The 23,284-nt window shown below is 44.0% G+C and overlaps 1 protein-coding gene and 1 long non-coding RNA gene across 5 annotated transcripts in view; one reads left to right on the top strand and one right to left on the bottom strand.

The window, feature by feature from the left end:
• The window catches only part of LOC112230783 (erbin), a 116,845-nt gene that overhangs the window by 52,068 nt on the left and 41,493 nt on the right, over nucleotides 1-23,284 (bottom strand). For all 4 annotated transcript variants that reach the window (XM_024397072.2, XM_024397073.2, XM_042311612.1 and 1 more), the window contains one exon: nucleotides 105-302. In XM_024397072.2, coding sequence (XP_024252840.1) covers nucleotides 105-293 — 189 coding nt within the window. In that variant the 5' untranslated portion in view covers nucleotides 294-302. The remainder of the gene's footprint in view (nucleotides 1-104; nucleotides 303-23,284) is intronic.
• LOC112230786 lies at nucleotides 288-3,495 on the top strand. Its single transcript, XR_002950373.2, has 3 exons — nucleotides 288-450; nucleotides 3,177-3,253; nucleotides 3,362-3,495. It is a non-coding gene; the product is annotated as an uncharacterized LOC112230786 (long non-coding RNA).

Raw genomic sequence — 23,284 nt, 5'->3', positions numbered from 1 at the left:
AGGACCACCTTTGTTTAAAAAAAATTAAAATGATCAGGGTATTTGGGTGTGTATCATTCTGAAATTATCATGAACACATCCATCTGTGTGTGTCTGCGTCCTACTTTGGGCAGCTCCTCGATCTGGTTGGCGTCCAGGTAGAGCTCCTCCAGGGTCTTCTCCAAGCTGAAGATCTCCTTGGGCACAGTCTCCAGGCTGCAGTGGGAGTAGTCCAGAGACGTCACCGCCTCCTCCTCCCCCCGCAGGCAGCGGCACGGCACCAGACGCACAAACAGGTTCCGCTTGCTCGACATCCTCAGGCACTGCAGAGAGAGGGAGAGTCAGGTGTCAAGACAGCTCAGTGAACTACTGGTGCATCTTGGGGCTAAAGCTACTACAGCTAACGTCCTAAGGCAAGAGAGAAATGTCAGAGGGAGAGTGTCAGATTGAAGAAATTGAACTAGTGGGCAGGTAAGGCAGTTTTTTTTTGTGTGATTACCTACCAGCTTATGAAACAAAAACTACTAACATTTTGAAAACATCTACTGCAGAATTTATTTTGCTATAAAATGTCATGCTTCTATTTTTATTCACAAATGCGAGTGAAATGCTTGCACTCTGGAGCCCTGACTAAATCGCCAGCCTGGGCACTAGATGTTTGAGTGCTCTGGAAAAAAAAACAGTAAAAAAAAAAAAAAAATGTTTTATGGCCATCCCTAGTATGGCTCCACTCGGTGCTTCAATAACAGTCCAAGACGTTTAACCAAAACGTACAAAGACGATCTAAGGGCGAAGGCAGCATCCGTTATGATCTGCTAGTTTTCCACAGCCGTCCTGAACTATGGGCATAAGTTTCCCTGGAAGCAGTTACATAACAGGGCTGACAGAATTATCACGTAACCGACAATTATTAACAACCGTGAGCTTGCATTTTTTTTGTCATAATTGGCTTAATACATTATTTGAGTATTTTTATATTCAAGTTAATAGTTTACGCAAACGCAGTTTTTCATTTTTTACATAAAGTGGGTACATTTGGCAATAATTTTACGAGCAGAACGGCACGGTCAGAAGGAGATGCTTCATTTCCAAAACTTCCAAGCGATCAAAACCATTCGGCTTTGAGACAGGGGTGTCACCAAATCTGTGCGGTATTCACTAGGTATGTCAAATTTCCTAAAAGATGCATTAGTGGCGCAGCGGTCTAAGGCACTGCATCTCAGTGCTTGCGGCGTCACTACAGACACCGTGGTTCGAACCCAGGCTGTATAATAACCGGCCGTGATTGAGAGTCCCATAGGACGGCGCACAATTGGCCCAGCGTCGTCCGGGTTTGGCCGGTGTAGGCAGTCATTGTAAATAAGAATTTGTTCTTAACTGACTTGCCTAGCCAAATAAAGACTGTTTTCTATTTTACAAACTACAAAAACATCTCACAAAAAGACAATTATGACAATAACCATGGCCATTTGCTTGATAATCGTTACCCAAGATTCCATAATCGTCACAAACCTATTACATAGACTAATCGTTTGTTCTCCGAGACCATATTGACACATAAGATCTGCAACACATTATCATTTACATCTGTGTTGTGTTGAAAGTGCCGGAGCAAAAGGGCCAGCTATCATCAACACAATGCCCTCTGAGCATTGTTTAGTATGGAAACACATTACAGATAAACGGGCCCCTTTAAAATCTCTTCAGAAAGAGAGCTGTGTACATTTTGGTATAGAACGTCACTAGATAATGAAAGCAAAGCTCTTCAACAGGTTTCACATTACTTTCAATAAAGCTACAGAGCCACAGCACGGTAGTGGCACTCATCTGGCCCAGAGAAGAGACCTAATCTGGACAAGCAAAGCATACCTCATGGATATGCCTCCCCACTCCCCATTATTTTACCGGAGGTATAAACAGTGAGCTGGCACTTGAATTTGCATATAGATTACTCCGTTGCTCGTCAGTACACTGACAATGCATCTCCATTTAGACACTAAGCCTAAGGCAAACATATGAAAAGGTCAGAGCAGTGTTTTCTACAAGCACATGGAGTCGCCAGCCAGGCACCCTGTGTTAAGACATTTTTGTCAAACAAACTCTATTTTGGTTTCCTCTGGTACATTCTAATGCCTAGATTCCGTCCGAAACACATAGCAACATTTTGGAATACTTCATTGAGTTTACCTCCCAGATTGGAGAAAGGAGTTGTGGTCTTGTGTTTTCAATTTAAACTGACAAATTGTGACGGCAGTTCTTCAAACGACAAAATGGGTCTCTAAAATAAACAGAACAGATGTTCAATTAAGTTCTGGGTCAATGCCTGTTAAGAGAAGAGACAAAACCTCAATTCAATTCCTGAAAGAAGTTCAACAAGTGTTTTCAACTCTGTGAATTGCAGTACGTCATTTTGTTTATTAAAAAGACTTGTTTTGCAACTGACCCACAGATTTCTTATTAAAGAATCCTGTAAGAGTCTGCCGACTTCCACAAGCTTCAAGCTTCCTTTTAAGAGCCATTTTCTCAGTTACCTGCGATACAGGTATGATTGAAGAATGAAGCCGGTGTTAGTCATGGGCTTTGCTACCCAGAAAGCAGCAGTTGATGGCTCCATCGTCAACACTTTGACCACAATCAGTAGATCTATATCAATGTCTTTAAAAATACCATAGGCCTATAAGTATAATTAGCTTTTAAAACAATTCAGTCGCTTTTCTTTGATAATATTTTAGACCAGAGTGAGGCTCTCTCCACTAGCCTACCTATTGTTCCTGGAGTGAGGAGGATATACCATCTTCATCGAATGTTTTTGTAAAGTATATGCTGATAATAGCCAAAAATAGGGAGCCAAATGAACAGCTCTCTTACAGGTGCGACTCGGAAGGCTACTGACGAGTCACTCGCTTTAACGTCACAGCAAGTCCTGATGAAGTTCATATCGAAAATCTTTAGTTTACGTGTCCCAATGCGATACCAAGTACATAACTACGCTGCATGATTTATGAATGGCAAGGATGTGAGATCGACAATATTCAGTTGGCTTGACTCATCATTACCACATTATATGGGACATGCAAATCCACCCCGAGACCATGAAAGAGTAGCATGCTTAGAGCTTTGGGCCAGTAACCGAAAGGTTGCTGGATCGAATCCCCGAGCTGACAAGGTAAAAGTCTGTCGTTCTGCCCCTGAACAAGGCAGTTAACCCACTGTTCCCCAGGCGCCAAAGACGTGGATGTCGATCAAGGCAGCCCCCGGCACCTCTCCGATTCAGGTTGGGTTAAACGCTAAATTGGGTTAAACGCTAAAGACACATTTCATTTGAAGGCATTCAGTTGGTCAACTGACTAAATATCCTCCTTTCCCTCTCTCCTCCATGTAGAAATGTGACTGAAACAGCGAGCGCAGCAGCGTACATAACTGAAATACAATCCAGGTGACTACCTCATGACGCTGGTTGAGAGAATGCCAAGAGTGTGCAAAGCTGTCATCAAGGCAAAGGGTGGCTACTTAAAAGAATGTAAAATATATTTTGATTTGTTTAACACTTTTTTGGTTACTACATGATTCCATGTGTTATTTCATAGTTTATGTATTCACTATTATTTGACAATGTATAAAATAGTAAAAATAAAGAAAAACCCTTGAATGAGGTGTGTCCAAACTTTTGACTGATACTGTATGCTTGACATTTGTATCTAAAAGCATAGAAATATTTAACAGTTGGCCTTACCTAGGCCCCCTTTAAGACTTCGTAATGTAGGTGCTACAAAGCAAAAACTGGTGTCATATGAAGCTTTACCGCTTGCGCTGAAATACGAGTGGTACAAAAATAAATAAAAAACAATAAATGAAAAGATTTGGCTTTTTTATATATATTGTTTAACATAATATATTCCACGGGCATATCAAAGTTCACGAGTTGGCTCTCGGCCATATTCTTGCTTTGTAGCACCTACATATACAACATTATGTAGTCTTAAAGATGCAGAAGTGCAGAAATGGCGCTGTCATTTCTTGGCTGTTAAAAGTCAAATAGTTATTCTAATTTCAGCTTGTTACAAAACAATCAAGTATAGTGTGGAGAATCATTGTACCATCTAAACCTCTGTGAAATAGATTTTACATAACCAAAAGTATTGTATTTTCTGCTGTTTGACACTGGTGTACAAAACCGAAAGTAAAAGACAAAAACTAAACGTAAGAACGGAAAGCATAGAAATAGCACACACAGAACAGATCTACCGCTTCTTAGATGAGAATGACAGATCTACAACTCACATTTCCAAAATGTCATAAATATGCCTCCTTTGATTGTTTTTTTTATTATGCTTTCAGATACAAAATGTCAAATACATGTCAACAATCCTTCCTCCAAAAGGACCATTCTATGGATTAAATGTTGTGAAAAATCTAAGAAAAACACTTTTTTGTCCTGGTTTTGTGAAGAATCAGGGCCTTCCTCCTTGGAAAACTGCTTAGGCTAAATTGAACAAAACAGCACTTGAGAACGGACTAAATTGACGCCAGCTAACCATCTAGGGGACTGCTCAGAATCATCTCCGGGACCCAGTGCCGTTCCGAGGACCTGAGGTTGAGGAAGATCTAGCAGGTGAAGGTTGAAAATAGCGTCATCAGCTCATTGTGAGGCCAGAAGGCAAAATCAAAATCTCAGCTATTTCTTCCTCCACTAATGGCTGTATTATTGCAAACTCTGCCATTGTGAGAGCCTCTTGTTCGAAATGTTTTATTATAGAGCAGTTCCTGTTGGAAGGCGTCCAAAGAAACACCACTTTCAGTCAGGCAGAGCAAGCAGCATCTACAGCAGCTCAATACGGCAGAAGGCTGCAGGCTTAATTGTGTTGTATTGAAGGATGAACAGAAACAACGTCGTGACGCAAGTCATCCTCCAGAGAATCCAGTCCTTGACTATCGCACTTTGTCATGAAACAACAGTTGGCCCAGGTATGAAACGGCTGACTACTCCTCAAATCAGGAAACTAAAAGGAAACTGCTGGGCGGATTGGAAACATGTGAACGGCTTAAGCTTACTTCCCAATGCTCTGCACTCGCTTCTTTGAAGGGGCCACAAGATTCACAGTGGATATTATTGGTCTGATGACAGAGTTGGCTATGGCTGGGGGGCTTTATGGCAGTCCAGAGTACAGTATTGCACTATGGAATGTACTCTGGTCAACGGAGGCCTTGTTCACTGGAGTGCGTGGAGAATGTGACTTACTCCCGCTTCATCAGCGCACCGCATCGTAGCACAACATGTCCGACTCAGTCAGTGAGTGAGTGAGTCAGTGAGTGAGTGATGTAGGGCTAGTGCATGGCCATCTCTAATAGCCTGTAGAGACATGGGGCTGTCACAGCCCACCATGCTCTCCTGGGTTAGAGAAACTGAACAAGACTTCCACTGCCACCACTCCTCACTGGATTACCTTCAAATCACACTAATAGCCACATAGTTCAGGGGGGAAAAGTGAGCAGAACAGAGTTAGTGAAATAAAAAGTGTGAGAACGAGGCAAGTTAAGAGAGTTAAGTTGCAAGTGCACAATTTGGGAGAAGGGCGGAAAATCGTAGCCAATGAGTGCGTGAGTACAAGTAATAGGCTAGTACGCAAGTCTGAGAGGCAGAGACAGAATTGAGTAGCCTATAATAAGCGGGAACGAGAAGGCCTAAATGAGTGAAAGCGGGCCCGTCTCAGGGGGCCTCTCCTAGAGCTGGGCGATACGGACCAAAATCCATATCGCAATGAGTGTAACCATTTTTTAAAATAATGATGAAATCAGCCATCAATAATTGTTTGGTGAGGTGCTAGAGCTTGGCGATAGGGTATTATCGTGATAACTACCAATATTGCAGAATAAAAATACACGTGTTCATTTTTTAATAAACATGTTTTAATGGACAGTTACTTTAAAATTAGCAGTAGGGCTCTAGACCTTCCCCCATTAAGACAACGGAGATGGTAGCCTATGATTCAAAAAGTAAGCTAATTCATCTAACATATTCAGGGAATGCATATATATATACATATATATATATGATATAAATTGATGTTGTTTTATGATGATACCATCTATCTTTTCATATTTGTGAAAATCTTTCTAAAACAGAACACACCAATCAATCAACGAAGAGGTAAGAATATGTAGGCTATACGAATATGTTGAAGGCTGGCTGTATAGCGTGCAGATGACTGAACTGCTCACTTTTGTGTCTGCCGGTATACTTACGAGGCATACAAAAGGTATGTCAATTGGTATGTTATGCAGATCATATGTACCATCCTCCGCCCTTACCTCTTCAAAGAATTTCCCATAGGCCTCGACATTATGGTATGTGTATGAAAACCATTACCACAAAAACCAAGGTATGAATACTGTTGTGTGCGTGTTTTGTTAACCATCTGTATAATTACTGTTTGATGAATATAACAGGAAACCTGTTTGATCACCATGCACTGGAAGATCATTCTGACTATGGATACGGAGAACGTCAACACATTAACATCAACACGCCAGAGGACAGGGGGATACCTAGTCAGTGGTACAACTGAATGCTTTCAGGATATACCCATTGGACTTGGGGCTCTGCTGGGAGTTTACCTCATATTTGCATGTTTTTATTCTGCTTTGCAACAAAAATCATGTGACTCTCCTTTCTCTAACTAGAACTGCATGTTGAGCAACGGTGAAATGCTTGTGCTTCCCAGAATGCTTTTCTCCGTCCTCCGTGCGCAGCGACAAAAGGGAGCAAGAGATGCTCGCTCACGCAGCAGCCAACAGCGAAACAGGGACGGGCAGATATTTTCGTAGCATAGGCTATTACCCTTAACCAAATAATCGTTTTAGAACAATCTACAGGAACGTTGTGTAGCAAATCCACAGACATACGCAAAACGCGTCGGTAAAAGGAAGGTAATGTCGTGTCTGTCATTTAGCCTCTCCTTATCAGTCAAAATAACACACACACACACGACTGGGCCTCTGACGTCTGCACACACTGAGGGCCAAACAGAGGGAAATGATTGCGTGCCTCAGGGATAAGAGGTCAAACTTAAAATGTATGCATGCATGACCAAGCCTTAGATAAGTGTCTGCTAAATTGCATATATGATTCTATATTATGAATGCATTCAATTACTACTGTTACCGGGGTTTCCCAGGGAACCCATGCACCAGTCTGTACTATCCAGATACTAATCACCATGCCTCGTTCTACATACTTTCTCCTTCTGTAATCTCTATATTGACCTACTGTTACTGGCATCTAGCCGTATCATCATGGTTGTTATTTACCAGGGGCTTTCCCAGATAAGTCGGCCTGTCAGGACCCAATCATTGGAGGACCGAGGCATATTTACTATTAGACTGTCAGCCATCAGCAGCTGTTGCGTTGATTTCACACACGAGCACACACACAACCCTAAGGGCCTGTCGGCATCCTACATTGTGAGTAATCAGGTATATCAGAGGAGAACAGTGTGTGTGTGTGTGTGTGTGTGTGTGGAGGTCTGGACTCCATTCACTTCACAGCATGATGGAGTAGCTGGCTGACTACTTAAAAGGTTATTCATGACGCAGAGAGCCAGAGAGGGTGTAGGAGGAGAGAGGGATAGGTGTTGCAGATGAGGTGTATGAAGGGAAGGGTGAACGTGACCGATGTACGTGAGGAGGAGAGGGCGACGTGAGGAAGAGGGACGCGTGTGAACGGCAGAGAAGGAAACGTCATGTCAAAAGGAAGGCAGCGCGCGAAGAGATGACGAACATACTTCAATCGCAGAGGTGAGACTGGACTTCAGGAGGGGCGGATACAGAATCTAAAGCAGGTGAATGGAGGATTAGGTTACAAACAAGGGGGGAGAGCGAAGTACACTGAAGAAGAGCTGGTGGATTGGGGAAGGGGAGAAGGGGATAGGCTAAGGCTAAGCTACAGTGTTAGCATAGCGAGAGAGCCTTAATCAGAGTCAGTGCTAGCTAGCTCCCTGGGGGGGATATGCTGCCTGATAGGCTGCTCTCATTAACAAGAAACGTACGCTGCCTGTTGCCTCACCACAGTGCAACATAAGTATTTTCTATGGTTTAGCTAGCCTCTGGGGGCTGATGCAACTTTCAATACCTGCTCCGGCCCTAGTCCACAAAGCTTTCCCCAGGTATATCAGAGGAGAACAGTGTGTGTGTGTGTGTGTGTGGAGGTCTTTCCCCAGGCCTTTGGAGAGAGCCTTCATGTTCAGAACCGATTTTCCCTCTACGTACTAATTTACATGTCTACAGTAGCCCTCATCCTCCACACCTACTGCAGCCCTCATTGTCCACATACAATTCCCGTTCTGCCAGCCACATTCTGTTAAAGGTCCCTAAAGCACACACATCCCTGGGTCGCTCCTCTTTCCAGCTCGCTACGGCTACCGACTTGAAAAGAGCTGCAACAAACACTCAAATCGGACCGTTTTATCTCAATCTCTTCATTCAAAGACTCAATCATGGACACTCTTACTGACAGTTGTGGCTGCTTCGCGTGATGTATTGTTGTCTATACCTTCTTGCCCTTTGCGCTGTTGTCTGTGCCCAATAATGTTTTGTGCTGCTGCCATGTTGTGTTGCTGCCATGTTGTGTTGCTACCATGCTGTGTTGTCATGTGTTGCTGCCTTGCTATGTTGTCGTCTTTGGTCTCTCTCTATGTAGTGGTGTGGTGTCTCTTGTCATGATGTGTGTTTTGGCCTATTTAAAAATATATATATATATTTTTAAATGAATCCCAGCCCCCGTCCCCGCAAGAGGCCTTTTGCCTTTTGTTAGGTCGTCATTGTAAATAAGATGTTGTTCTTAAACTGACTTGCCTAGTTAAATAAAGGTTAAATAAAAACAAATATATAATAAACAAATCTTTTTTTTTTTAAGTAGTACGTGTGTCAATAATAACTGCGTTAAGTAACAGTGGAGTGGCTCAAGTAAGAGGTCTCTTTTTAAAGCCACAGGCCAATAAACTCCTTGCAGGCCTCTGCGTGGTTGGTTGTGTAGGTTTGTGTCTGTCACTGGTCCAGTGTAATGGTGAATGAACTGGGTCAAAGGGCAGGTTCTTAGTCTCCCCTATCTCTCCTCCTCAGAGGAGTAAAAGCTCTTCCCCCTTCAGACAGTAACGCACGTCTTGCAGGTGAGTGGCGTCGTCATGGCAACTGCTGTTAGGGGCGGCTAAAGTGACCCCCCCCACCCCTTGAGTCACACATACACAGTGTGGTAGAAACCTGCTTTGTGTGGAAAGAGTGAGATCCTTCAGTTCACATTCTTCCAACCTACCCTGGTGATGTTGACTATTTTCGGTGTTAAACACAGTCAATTATTTAAGCTAGGACACGCACACATACAAAATGCACACACAAAAATTGGCACCTGCTGTAGTTGTCTTATCCAAACATAGCTCAAGTGGCCAATAAAGCTGTTGAATTAGAAAAGGTGGTAGCTAGGTGAGAGGCAGGAGGAGGAGAACGAGCGATTATCTCCCACTGCAGTACTCTGCCATCGGACAGACATGTCCCCGGTACCAGGGTCAGTGGTCTGGACACAGAGGGAGGGGTGATAAAGGAGGCAGGAGGGGCTGCAGCTGACCTGGAACCTGAGCAGATAGAGAGAGCTTCCTGTCTCCAGGGCTACCATTCATCTCCCCATCTCTCACTGTCTGTGTGTTCATGTTCACACGCACTCTGGGCATGTGCAGATCTCCCAACAGTCTCTGCCGGCCAACTGAGACTCGCTGACCCACTTCAAGTTCATCCACTGAAATACACTGGGAACCAATTACAAAACACTCCCGGGTAGCTCTCTCTCACTCCCTCTCTCTCACCTAACCTTACCTAACCTTAGGGGGAGCTAGGGGTTTATTTGCGACTGGGTGTCCCTGGCTGGTTCCCGAAATGGCACCCTATTCCCTTTACAGTGCCATAGTTTTGAACAGGGCCTATCAGGAAAAGGCTGCCATTTGGGACCCGTCTGAGCTGTTCAAATGAGAGAAGGGAAGTAGTCGGTGAGTAGCGCGTGTTTGTGTGTAGAGCGGAAATGTGAGGCGCACAGGGTCTGATGTGACAGGACAGCGTTATTTATAGAAAGTAGTAGCACTTATCTGGTTAATATGCTAGAATGTGATTAGACTAGAAGTCTTGCAGTCTTATGGAAGGAGCTTTATGATCCTGATTCTGTAGGCTGCTGCAGGAATGCTGCCTGTCTGCTGGGCCAATGGCAAAACTCATCACCCAAAGAAAAGAGAAAAAAGAAAAGAAAAAGCACCAAAAAAAATGCTACGGTGGGAGGGAGGCTGCTGGAAGAAGAGAGGAAAGAAAAGGCTGCTTCCTCAATGTGAAGGAACAGCGGCGGGCCAATGGCTAGGAGGCCTGGCTAGCTGCCATGTAGTTTCATGATTTCACCGCAGACAATGCAGTCTTCTTGATAATGAACTTGTTCACAAACACTGTAGTACGCCTCCATTGAAACGTCTGTCAACGTCTGTCTGAAGTAGAAACAGTATAGCGGCCAGGTTAAAGCCAAGCTGGCGTTGAACGAAATCAAAATGCAACTAATGTTAGGTGACATTAGATCAGGCCTGCTTGTTGAGGTTGCGATCTCATCACACAGGTGTGCGTGTCACCTCGGTCGCCCGGTGTGCGTGTCACCTCGGTCGCCCGGTGTGCGTGTCACCTCGGTCGCCCGGTGTGCGTGTCACCTCGGTCGCCCGGTGTGCGTGTCACCTCGGTCGCCCGGTGTGCGTGTCACCTCGGTCGCCCGGTGTGCGTGTCACCTCACGTGTCACCTCGGTCGCCCGGTGTGCGTGTCACCTCGGTCGCCCGGTGTGCGTGTCACCTCGGTCGCCCGGTGTGCGTGTCACCTCGGTCGCCCGGTGTGCGTGTCACCTCGGTCGCCCGGTGTGCGTGTCACCTCGGTCGCCCGGTGTGCGTGTCACCTCGGTCGCCCGGTGTGCGTGTCACCTCGGTCGCCCGGTGTGCGTGTCACCTCGGTCGCCCGGTGTGCGTGTCACCTCGGTCGCCCGGTGTGCGTGTCACCCCTGCACTGGATTCACCCCAGCGGGCACCGCAGGAGAGGTGCAGGCAGCTCCTCAAAAATTCAGGGATGATATTGTGTTAGGAAGGTCCACACACACACACACACACACACACACACACACACACACACACACACACACACACACACACACACACACACACGGTACGCCTACTACTAAACACACACACATCCAGCTCTTCCTCAGCTTATCACTCTTGCCAAGAACACTCAAGTCTCCACTGAGGCACTTGACAACGTGGGAATGCACTAGAAAGGCCCCAGAGTGGAGAAAATAGAAGTGACTTTCAATTGAAATGGGTGGAAAGATGACACTGTTGTAGGTATCAGTGGCAGCAACATGGGGCCGAGGGGAACCGGCTCTTCCAGTTTCCAAGGTTTTGGTTCTCACCAGTGTCCTCGATTCTCTGTGGTCTTATGGGACTGGGGAGAACAAAACCATGATTGTTTTTCTTTGAATCTCTGGTGCAATGAGGCTTAGTAATCTGATCTTGGTGACAAACACAAAGGGCGGGGGGCGAACCCCAAATGAAATCGAAACTGCAGAAATGATAATGGACGTATATTCATAGAGGTTGACTGCTCTAATAATCCCTGTGCATCGTCAACAGATCTACATTTATCCTGCTTCTCGATTGTCCAGCGCTTTAATAATCACTAGACAGTCAGGGAACATAGAACATTCCAAAAACGTTGACGCTGCGGCACAGGGGAAAAATGAGTTTGACACCCCTACTTTAAAAGCCTCTTTCCTCCCCCTCTACAGTTCACATACACACTAACCTTCTCACGCCGGGCTAGCTAGAAGACTAGATTATCTCTCCCTCACACACACATACACGGACTCTTGATACATGCGCATATCTCTTTATGATTGAGTTCTCCATTGGAATGTTTTCACTAACATCATGTCTTGGTTCTGTCACTCACTGGCACAACATGTTTATGTATCTCTCATTCGCTCTCTCCCCTTCTCCTCCCCCGCGGTCTCTCTTGCTAGGATCTGGCAACGGTCCTTCCTTCAGTATCAGAAAGGTCTTGGAACACTCGGTTTTAACTGAGGATGTAGTCGGCCGGCTACTGCAGGACTGATCATTGTGAAAGCAAAAACCACAGGCTAATGTTGCATCCTTGATTATGCCATTCCATACAGCCCAACTAACAGCCATCCTCATTTAAAACACTACGTAGCCTACCTTACAAGATAATAGTGATGGGGGGGGAATCTACACAGTTCCATATTGGGATATTATTTTTGACAATAGATCGTATCGTTTTGACAATATCGCAATATTTCTGCACTAGATTGCTGTACCTGCACCAAAACAAGGCACTTTAATTTCCATGACTGATCAAAACGTGTTTTGTCATGGCTTTCTCGTCCCTCTGCAGCAGACATATGGTGAGCAATATGCTTGTGACATCGAATCGTGTATAAAAAAATATATTAAAAATTACTTCACAGTATCGAATCGCAATACATATGCAATCGTGAGAATCGCAACACATATCGCATCGGACACCGAAAATATCAGGATATAATTTTCATGCGGTCGCTGGCGATTCCAAGCCCTAGAAGATAAGATGTCCAATACTGCCAAATTTGAGCAGCAAATCGACCTGGGTACGTCTTCATTTCAATTCCCTTTGAGATCATAATTATTCTGTTCAATAACTCCCAGTAGGTTAACACTGCTTTAGATATGCATGGCCCTGGGCAGAGGAATGCATCCTTATTGGTTCAGTCTCTCAAAGCTCTGGGGTCGCCAGGATGTCATAGCAGCCCCTGAGACTGGAAATACACAGGCACAGGATCGGCTAATCAAACAAACACTGCATGTTTGATTGACAGCCTGTCAGGCTTTTTTATAGGCTTAGAATGCCCACAAATACAGATTGAATTCCAATGCTCAAAGCACTTCACATTGCAATGGAGAGAATTTGCCTCATCCACCACAATGCAACACCAACCTGAAGCCTCTCAAGCTAGCTAGTCAAGGTACATCTTTATTAGCAACACAGGAGGATTTGCCCACTACCCAGTGGGTCCTTTTGACCAACATTTGGGGAAACACCAAGTGTCCGTCTTAAACCAAGTTAGAGGCAAAATAACAAGACCATGGTAAACACATGGTCTTGTTATGTTCACTTGGTAAAGAAAGTGTGTGTGTGTGTATTTGCTTTCTAAATGGCAGAAACATGAGAGCATTGGCCAATCACACCATGTCCAAAGACAAAAATATGAGATAAGAGAGCACGTTAAATCGCACTGGATATCATCCACAGATCTAAATGTCAAAGTGGAGTCTCTACTGCACAGATAGCCTGCGCTGCACGACACAAACTGAGCCCTTCATTTGTTAGAGCAATGCAATATGAAATGCAGCTTTTAAAAGAGCATTAAAACGACATTAAAAACAAACAAGTAAATGACAAACAAGTAAATACAAAAATCATGAGGCGGCCACCAACCTGTTTCTTTTCCTGAGATGGCAAAATGTTTAGGCCTAGTTTGCAGATTAACATGCATAGGACACACCTGGTTTCTTAATCGTGGTCCTGAGGACCCAAAAGGTTGTGTACACAACCGTTCAAACATTTGGGGTCACTTAAAAATGTCCTTGTTTTTGAAAGAAAAGAGCATTTCTTGTCCATTAAAATAACATGAAATTGATCAGAAATACAGTGTAGACATTGTTAATGTTGTAAATGACAACTGTAGCTGGAAACTGAAACTGCTGATTTTTAATGGAATATCTACATAGGCGTACAGAGGCCCATTATCGGCAACCATCACTCCTGTGTTCCAATGGCATGTTGTGTTTTGCAATTATGTTAGCAGAGCTGAAAACTGTTGTCCTGATTAAAGAAGCAATAAAACTAGCCTTCTTTAGACTAGTTGAGTATCTGGAGCATCAGCTTTTGTGGGTTCGATTACAGGCCCAAAATGGCAAGAAACAAAGACCTTTCTTCTGAAACCCGTCAGTCTATTCTTGTTCTGAGAAATGAAGGCTATTCATGCGAGAAATTGCCAAGAAACTGAAGATCTTGTACAACGCGGTGTACTACTCCCTTCACAGAACAGGGCAAACTTTCTTTAACCAGAATAGAAAGAGGAGTGGGAGACCCCGGTGCACAACTGAGCAAGAGGACAAATACATGAGTGACTAGTTTGAGAAACAGAGTCCTCAACTGGCAGCTTCATTAAATAGTACCCGCAAAACACCAGTCTCAAAGTAAACAGTGAAGAAGCGACTCTGGGATGCTGGCTTTCTAGGCAGAGTTCCTCTGTTCAGTGTCTGTGTTCTTTTGCCCATCTTAATATTTGATTGTTATTGGCCAGTCTGAGATATGGCATTTTCTTTGCAAGTCTGCCTAGAAGGCCAGCATCCCAGAGTCGCCTCTTCACTGTTGACGTTGAGAGACGGGTGTTTTGCGGATTCAAATGATCAACTCATCAAACCTTTGGACCTGGGTCTGAGTGGAATCAGGTGTGTAACGCTAGGACAAAAACAAAAATATACATCGCTTTGGGTCCCCAGGAGCAGGATTAAGGAAACACTGATGTAAAGTTGAGCGAAGCCACTTGGGTGTGTGACTCTGTCACCACTTCCTATGTGAGACGAGCAGACAACGGCGAGAGTGCAAGCTCCGGTGAGCAACACTAGGCTGAGCATGCAGCATGGGAGCTCAACCTTTAGACCGGTTTCACTTTTGTTCTCTACCACAAAATACCAGTAACAAATGCCAGTTTCAAAGAAAAACAGGTGTGTACAAGGGATGGGTATTTGCGTACCCATCCCTAGTAATATTGGGTACTCAATATTGAGTACTCAAGTACTCACATGTTAGCATGAAAGGGGGATGAAGGCTAAAATGCTATTTGTGGTTTCAATTACTGGTTGTTCAGATACACTAAAAACATAACATTTTCACTGGACTTGACATAGCCTAGCCCAGGGGTAGGCAACTAGATTAAACCGTGGGCCAATTTCTATCAGAGCTGATGGTCAGGGGGGCCTGAACAGAATTAGAATAATTTGTACACTGCAAATTGATCACCACTAAGCCCAAAAATATATATATTTTTTTCAAATACAATATCTTAATAACATTGAGACATGATCACATCATCTCTTTTTTTAGTCATGGGAATATTTGGGAACAGATTTCCTCAAACATTTTTTTTTTGCTGAATTCCTGGTTATGTTACAGACCTTTTCGAACCGAAAACTAAAATAAAAACAATTACATTTTCACTTTAAATGTTGAGGCCTGGCTGTTGCCGACCCCTGGCCTAGCCTACTCCAAACCAACACATCTTAGAGTTTGAGATTTTGCCATTGCTTAAAAATCAAACTGTTTACTAATAACATTTCTATATTTTGAGTAATTCATTCTTTAGGGGGGGTACAGCGGCTTTCAAAAGAATTCACCCCCCTTGGCATTTTTCCTATCTTATTGCCTTACAATCTGGAATTAAAATTCATTTTTGGGGGGTTTGTATAATTTGATTTACGCAATATTCCTACCACTTTGAAGATGCAAAAATACAAGTTTCTTGGGGTATGTCTCTATAAGCTTGGCACATCTAGACACTGGGATTTTTGCCAATTCTTCAAGGCAAAACTTCTCCAACTTAAGTTGGATGGGTTCCACTGGAGTACAGCAATCTTTAAGTCATACCATAGATTCTCAATTCGATTGAGGTCTGGGCTTTGATTAGGTCATTCCAAGACATTTAAATGTTCCCGCTTAAACCGCTCGAGTGTTGCTTTAGCAGTATGCTTAGGGTCATTGTCCTGTTGGAAGGGGAACCTCTGTCCCAGTCTCAAATCTCTGGAAGACTGAAACAGGTTTCCCTCAATAATTTCCCTGTATTTAGCATCATCCAACTTTCCTTCAGTTCTGACCAGTTTCCCAGTCCTTGCCGATGAAAAACATCCCCACAGCATGATGCTGCCACTACCATGCGTCACTGTGGGGAGGTGGTTCTCTGGGTGGTGAGAGGTGTTGGGTTTGCACCAGACAGCGTTTTCCTTGATTGCCAAACAGCTCAATTTGAGTCTCATCTGACCAGAGTACCTTCTTCCACCTCCTTTGCCTGGTCCGTCAGTTTTGGTGGGTGGCCCTCTCTTGGCAGGTTTGTCGGGTATTCATATTCTTTCCATTTTTTAATAATGGAGCTCTTTGGGATGTTCAAAGTTTCAGATATTTTTTTATAACCCAACCCTGATCTGTACTTCTCCAACAACTTTGTCCCTGATCTGTTTGGAGAGCTCCTTGGTCTTCATGGTGCCACTTGCTTAGTGGTGTTTCAGACTCTGGGGCCTTTCAGAACAGGTGTGTATATATACACTGCGATCATGTGACAGACCATGTGACACTCAGACTGCACACAGGTGGAATATTATTTAACTAATTATGTGACTTCTGAAGGTAATTGGTTGCACCAGATCTTATTTAGAGGCTTCATAGCAAAGGGGGTGAATACATAGGCACACACCACTTTTCCGTCTAGTATTTTTTTTTAAAGAAGTTTGTCTTTTTCCACTTCACAAATTTACACATTTTGTAAATGTCCATTACATGAAATCCAAATAAAAATCTATTTAAATTACAGGTCGTAATGCAATAGGACAAACACCAAGGGGGATGAATACTTTTTCAAGGCACCGTATTCTGACATATGGAATTGTTTTAAGATCAAATCAACGTTTGTCAAGTGGGACAAAATACAACAGGTGTAGTAGACCTTACAGTGAAATGCTTACACACAAGCACTAAACAATGGTGTGGGGGGAAAAAAGGTGTGTGTGTGGAGGTAAGTAAAGAAATAAAACAGTAAAAAGACATTTGGAAAAAAAGAGTAGCAAGGCTATATACAGACACCTGTTAGTCAGGCGTATTGAGGTAGTATGTACCTATACAGTGGGGTGAACAAGTATTTGATACACTGCTGATTTTACAGGTTTTCCTACTTACAAAACATGTAGAGGTCTGTACTTTTTATCATAGGTACACTTCAACTGTGAGAGACGGAATCTAAAACAAAAATCCAGAAAGTCACATTGTATGATGTTTAAGAAATTAATTTGCATTTGCAAGTTTTGATAAGTTTCCTGAGGGGGAATAGGCTTTGTCGTGCCCTCTTCACAACTGTCTTGGTGTGTTTGGACCATGGACCAATCTAGTTTGTTGTTGATGTGGACACCAAGGAATTTGAAGCTCTCGACCTGCTCCACTACAGCCCCGTCGATGTGAATAAGGACGTGCTTGGTGCTCCTTTTCCTGTAGTCCACAATCATCTCCTTAGTCTTGGTTACGTTGAGGGATAGGTTGTTGTTCTGGCACCACCCGTCCAGGTCTCTGACCTCCTCCCTATTGGCTGTGTTGTCGGTGATCAGGTCAACCACCTTAATGGTGTTGGAGTCGTGCCTGGCCATGCAGTCGTGGGTGAACAGGGAGTACAGGAGGGGACTGAGCACACACCCCTGGGGAGCTCCAGTGTTGAGGATCAGCATGGCAGATGTGTTGCTACCTACCCTCACCACCTGGGGGAGGCCTGTCAGGTGGTCCAGGATCCAGTTGCAGAGGGAGGTGTTTAGTCCAAGGATCCTTAGCTTGGTGATGAGCTTTTTGAGGGTACTATGGTGTTGAACGCTGAGCTGTAGTCAATGAACAGCATTCTCACATAGGTGTTCCTTTTGTCCATGTGGGAAAGGGCAGTGTGGAGTGCAGAGATTGCATCATCTGTTGATCCGTTTGGGCGGTATGCAAATTGGAGTGGGTCTAGGGTTTCTGGGATAATGGTGTTGATGTGAGTCATTACCAGCCTTTCAAAGCACTTCATGGCTACGGACGTGAGTGCTACGGGTCTGTAGTCATTTAGGCAGTTTGCCTTTGTGTTCTTGGGCACAGGGACTATGGTGGTCTGCCTGAAGCAGATGGTCATACTATGAACAATTTAGCTATTTGATTTTACATTTTAGGACACTTTTAGGTATCAAAATATTATATACTAGTATTTGATAAAATAGAATTTGGCCTTTATTACTACAGCCAGAGAAATGCATTGAATAGCACTTTCAAAAATGGCAACAACAAAAAATACAGTAAAAACATGCATCATAAGAAAAAAGGTTTTGAAGCTTCTGTCCTATATCTAGGAGATATTAAACAGCTCAGGAAATATATATATATATATATATTTTTTTTTACACATATACTACATGCCCAAAGTATTTTGACACCTGCTTGCTACTATAACAGCCTCCACTCTTCACGGGAAGGCTTTCCACTAGATGTGGGAACATTTCTGCGGGGACTTGCTTCCATTCAGCCACAAGAGCATTAGTGAGGACAGTCACTGATGTTAGGCGATTAGGCCTGGCTCACAGTCGACGTTCCAATTCATCCAAAGGTGTTTCGATAGGGTTAAGGTCAAAGCTCTGTGTAGGCCAGTCAAGTTCTTCCACACCAATCTCAAACCATTTCTGTATGGACCTCGCTTTTTACATGGGGACATTGTCATGCTGAAACAGGAAAAGGCCTTCCCCAAACAGTCGCCACAAAGTTGGAAGCACAGAATTGTCTCGAATGTCATTGTATGCTGTAGCGTTAAGATTTCCCTTTACTGGTACTAAGGGGCCCAACTACTCCACCAACAGTTGGCACCACGCATTGGGGCGTGACACACACGCGAGCACACCCATCTCTCACTCCCTTACGCCCACCATCTCTTTCTCTGTCACTCTTTTCTCTCTCACCGGCTTCCCTCGGTCTTTTAGACCCAGGCCTGGGCAGAAAAAGAGAGCAAAGCGTGGTGCTGTGCTATATTGGTCATAAATAGCAGCCTGTTTAAAAAAGCCCTCCTGCCGGGAAGTCTTTAATTAAACATGCAATGAAGTTAAAACGCCAAGCGATGAGCGGGGTTCGTGCAGAAACAAACGCCTACGGCCTCAAGTGAGACACCCATAAACAAGGACCTCAGCTGCTTTCAACAGCAAGGTCATCATAACAAAAAAGGGCTTTCGGGAAACTAGTACTCAAGTCCATTTTCAGGGGAAGTTGTGTGAGAGCGGAGAAACATCTTTCACCAGCAGCTAGAGGCAGACAGTTCGTCAACATGAGACAAAACGGACTACCAGAACACTGCCGATGGCTTGAATGCCAGAACGTTTGTCCTGGACATGGCTCTTCTTCAGTTAAAAACATATATCATGCATTACAGCAGGGTTCCCCATCTGGCCCAGTTCTCGGAGTAGTTTTTATTATTATCGTTGGACATTAAAGACTTGAGTTTTTACACCAGCAAATCAGCTCCAAGTGATTTTAATTTTGGAAAGTATTCCCGACACATAAGAGTCATATATGTGATTGTACAAAGGTTTGAAATGATGTTTTAGTCAAATATTATATCCGTTTGGGCTTCTTGTGGTCAATTTGTAGTCTACAAATGATTTGTAATTATGGTCCGACCCCTGACCATCTGCTCAAGAAAAAGTTGATGATCCCTGTCCTACATTTTCTCTATTTTTAGAGCAGACCTCCAAAACACTAATATATGGAGTCACATTCATGTAGCCTAGAGTCACAGAGCGAGCAGACATTAATAACCCGAGATGACCAAACAAACGAGGGTCAAGAGAGAAAGTGACATTTCAAGCAGAGGGACCAGCACCTCGCCTGAGGTCACTGTGTACTCCCTGGGACCTGACCTCCCAACATCCTCCCGGCTTAGATATTACGACTGCCTACACATGATATGACAGTCTCAGACCTTGCCTGGCTGGCTTGTTTTGAATTCCAGCGCAGGAGGGCAGACTGCTGTCAGTGTATGAGTGCCACCAGTCAGGGATATGAGTGGGAGTGGTCAAGAGCTCAGTGTGGAATATAGGCGGGCAGTGGCATCCTAATCATCTGGGTAGAATTATGATGTGGAAGAGTTACCAGCAGTGTGGGAGAGAGGGGCCCACCTTGCCTCAGGCTCATATGTCACTGATTACCTGAGGAGATCTTATCTGATGATTCACTCCTACACAGGGGAGAGGGGTGTGTGTGTGTGTGTGTGTGTGTGTGTGTGTATGTGTGTGTGTGTGTGTGTGTATATATATATATATATATATATATATATATGCATGGATCTCTGCATTTGGACAAGACTGAATAAGATCTGTAAACCAGACAAAGGAGTCCCTTCCCCACCAATCAAAACATCCCAAAACCCTGTACTGTTGCTCCACCTTGTCAGAGCTAAGGCTGAGGAGAGACTCGACTACCCCGGGATGGATCGAAATTTGAAAGCAGCTTCCCCTGTGATGATGCCTTGGAGGTGAGTGAGAGCGAGATGCAGTTCAGAAGTGTGTGTGAGAGAGAGTGAGAGCGAGCGAGAGAGAGAGAGAGACATAGTTTCCCCAGTCTTTGTAGTTAGGTCAGACACATTCAGGTCAAGCCAACGCTTACAACATCACAAGAATCCTGCAGAGTAGAAGACCAGAAAATGGCTTATATATCCCCCCAATGTCTAGTGTGAAATCACGTAGGCTACTTTTAAAACGCTTTATGAAGCACTGACACCGTCGTCGTTTTGCCTGATCGTCGACAACACAAAGCGCTACAGTCTCCATAAATAGCCTAGCATCTGTTGGAGCAACAGTGACTATTTAACGACCAATCGAATGAACCGCTCCATGTGAGACACCAAAACATGGCACCAAACACACAACTCTTCTCCCATCAATGGCTTTATAAAACAAGGATTTTACTGTTGACTGTCAACACACCTACATTGAGACATCTCTCCCAATCAAGGCCATTACACTGAAAAGATAACAAATAACACTCAAAGCTTTAAAAAAGGGCTCTTTGTTTACGGCCATCAAAGCTGTGCAGACAGAGATATACTTCATTTATCCCTCTGTATCCATTGAAATGCATTCTTTATCCAAGTCATTTCTCATTCCAAACTTCAGCCTTCAGGAATTTGCTACATTTGAAAAGCAGCAGTTACACGGTCTGTATTCTTAATGTCCCAGGGTGCATTTGCATGACACGGTTTGTATGGGCGTCAGGTTGCATTGGGACTTCCCTTGGACTCAGCATCTCGCAATACGGATTAGCATGAGGTTTATCATTCCTTTATCATTTGGGTGAAGACGGTAAGTCAAGAAGCCCAAACCAATCCTATGATGAGCATTGCTGTGTGAATGAGGCGGGTTAAGTCCTGTAATTGTCTCCATGTAGCTACAGCCTGTGGCCTGTGCTTGCACAGCTCTGTAATCATGTGCTAGCCCTGCTGTGCCACAGGAGTGAAAGGGGCCATTAGACCACGACGAACACTGTACTCAGGGAAAATGGCTGGAATGTACAGACAGAGGGACTAATTTCCCTTTTCAAGGAGGGAATCCCTGTTCTATCTAGAGTCTGAATCTCTCTGCGTCGCGAGGATCGAAATCTAGGCCAAATCCAGTGGTTCCAAATGAATCAGTTGATTACAGCATGGTGTTTTGCAACAGTTGTCGTGCGTTGGATTCCTACATGGGTCATACTGAACTCAATACATGTGCAAATTGCTTTGGAAAAAACAACCATACCTCAGCTAATGCTTTGGGGTGGACAGAACATGATTCAGCTACCTTTTCTGTGAACTTGTGTGAGAGATCGAGGAAATCCCTGTGATGTTACAGGGAGAGATTGACGTTACAGGAAATTAGGGATTAGGCTAGGTAATAACCCAGAGCTTTAGAACCAGTTCGCTAAGAACCAAGGATCAAGTTTGAAAGCTTGCCTAGCTACCCAGACTCCTTGCTCTGGCCAAACGCTATGCCACGCCCACAGACGTCAGTTCCTTCTCTGCAATGAGTCTGTATCTGAGTACATGTCCGACCCTTCACCAAATGCAAATACATTCAGGGCTGTCTGATTGGTCCAGAAAACGATGGGTTGGGCCTGAGCCCAAACACACGAGGGTAAAGCTTTGACACTGATTCGTTAGACCACCCCTCATCACCACAAATGACTAAAAGATGGCAGTCTCAGACTAAAGTATGTAGCGAACCACAGAGCAGCAGAATTTAGTGTGAGTCAAGCTTATGGAAAGCCTAGGAGGTTAGAAAAAAAGAAAAAAAAAGAGCCCAGTAATAGGGAATAGGGTGCTATTGCCATTAATAAAAGAGAGAAGTGGGTTTTGTCCAAATCACGAGGGTTAATGGAACATCATTCCGTCTCGCTCTGTCATGTACAGTTCAAGTGCTGACGCCTGAGGCTGATACGTCAACAACTTGGTGGAGACAAAAAAAACAAACACGTATGCTGCTACCACTAACAGGAAGTGAAGACAGAACAGGTCTTCAGATGTCTCCTGTCTGACTGTAACATGCAAAAGAGTAGCAGAGCCCCTTAACCATTAATAACTGGTAAATCAGATATTTCTATTAAATCTGCCCAATCGTCAAGGCAGGTTTTCCTTAGCAATGGGTCGGGACCCAAAATGGGCCCTGGGCATGCGATAGGTGTGTTGCGAGTAATGAGAATGCATTTATAAAATCACACTATTCCTTCTTAATGCGAGTTGTTGGAAGACAATTTGGGTCACAGAAGGACAGTACATTTTTCATTTGGGTATTAATCTAAAAAATAAAATAAAAAGTTGAAACTATTGGAGGCTGTGTAATCTGACCCAAGTTCTGTGTTTAGAACCTCTACCGTGAGCAAGTAGTAAAGGTTGAAAACATGAGCTTCGGGCCGGAGACCCGATTTGTAGAGGCGCACCAGTCAAGATGCGGAGAGGAGCAGGATACTGAGCAGCAGAGAGGAGAGTAGGCAGTTAAGGCAGAGGTCAAGGAAAGGAAGACAAGATTAGCAAAAGGAGGAAGCATGAATAGATATCTGGTTCTGACAACAGCCATAACACGAGGGAACACATTCTCTGTCTCGGTCTCTCTTTTTCTTTATTTCTTGCAGTCTAACTTTTTCTTCCTGTTCTTGCTCTCCCTCTCTGCCAACACGGGTTTGATGACAGCTCTCTCACTATGTCCAGTGACTGGTGTGGGTAGGCTATATGCTACCTGAACTAGTTGTGCAGGGGTTCCCAAACTTTGGGCTGTAACCCCATTTTGATATTTTTAAAAATGGTTTGTACCCCACCATGTAAAATAATTGATGTAATCAAAAGGCCAATGTAAAAAAAATGAAAAAAATTGGGGCTATGACAGTCTATTACAA

The sequence above is a fragment of the Oncorhynchus tshawytscha genome, linkage group LG33, assembly GCF_018296145.1.
Source record: "Oncorhynchus tshawytscha isolate Ot180627B linkage group LG33, Otsh_v2.0, whole genome shotgun sequence".
Classification (NCBI taxonomy): Eukaryota; Metazoa; Chordata; class Actinopteri; order Salmoniformes; family Salmonidae; genus Oncorhynchus; species Oncorhynchus tshawytscha.
Note: the sequence above shows the minus strand (reverse complement) of the source record. Positions and strands in the feature narration are given on the sequence as shown.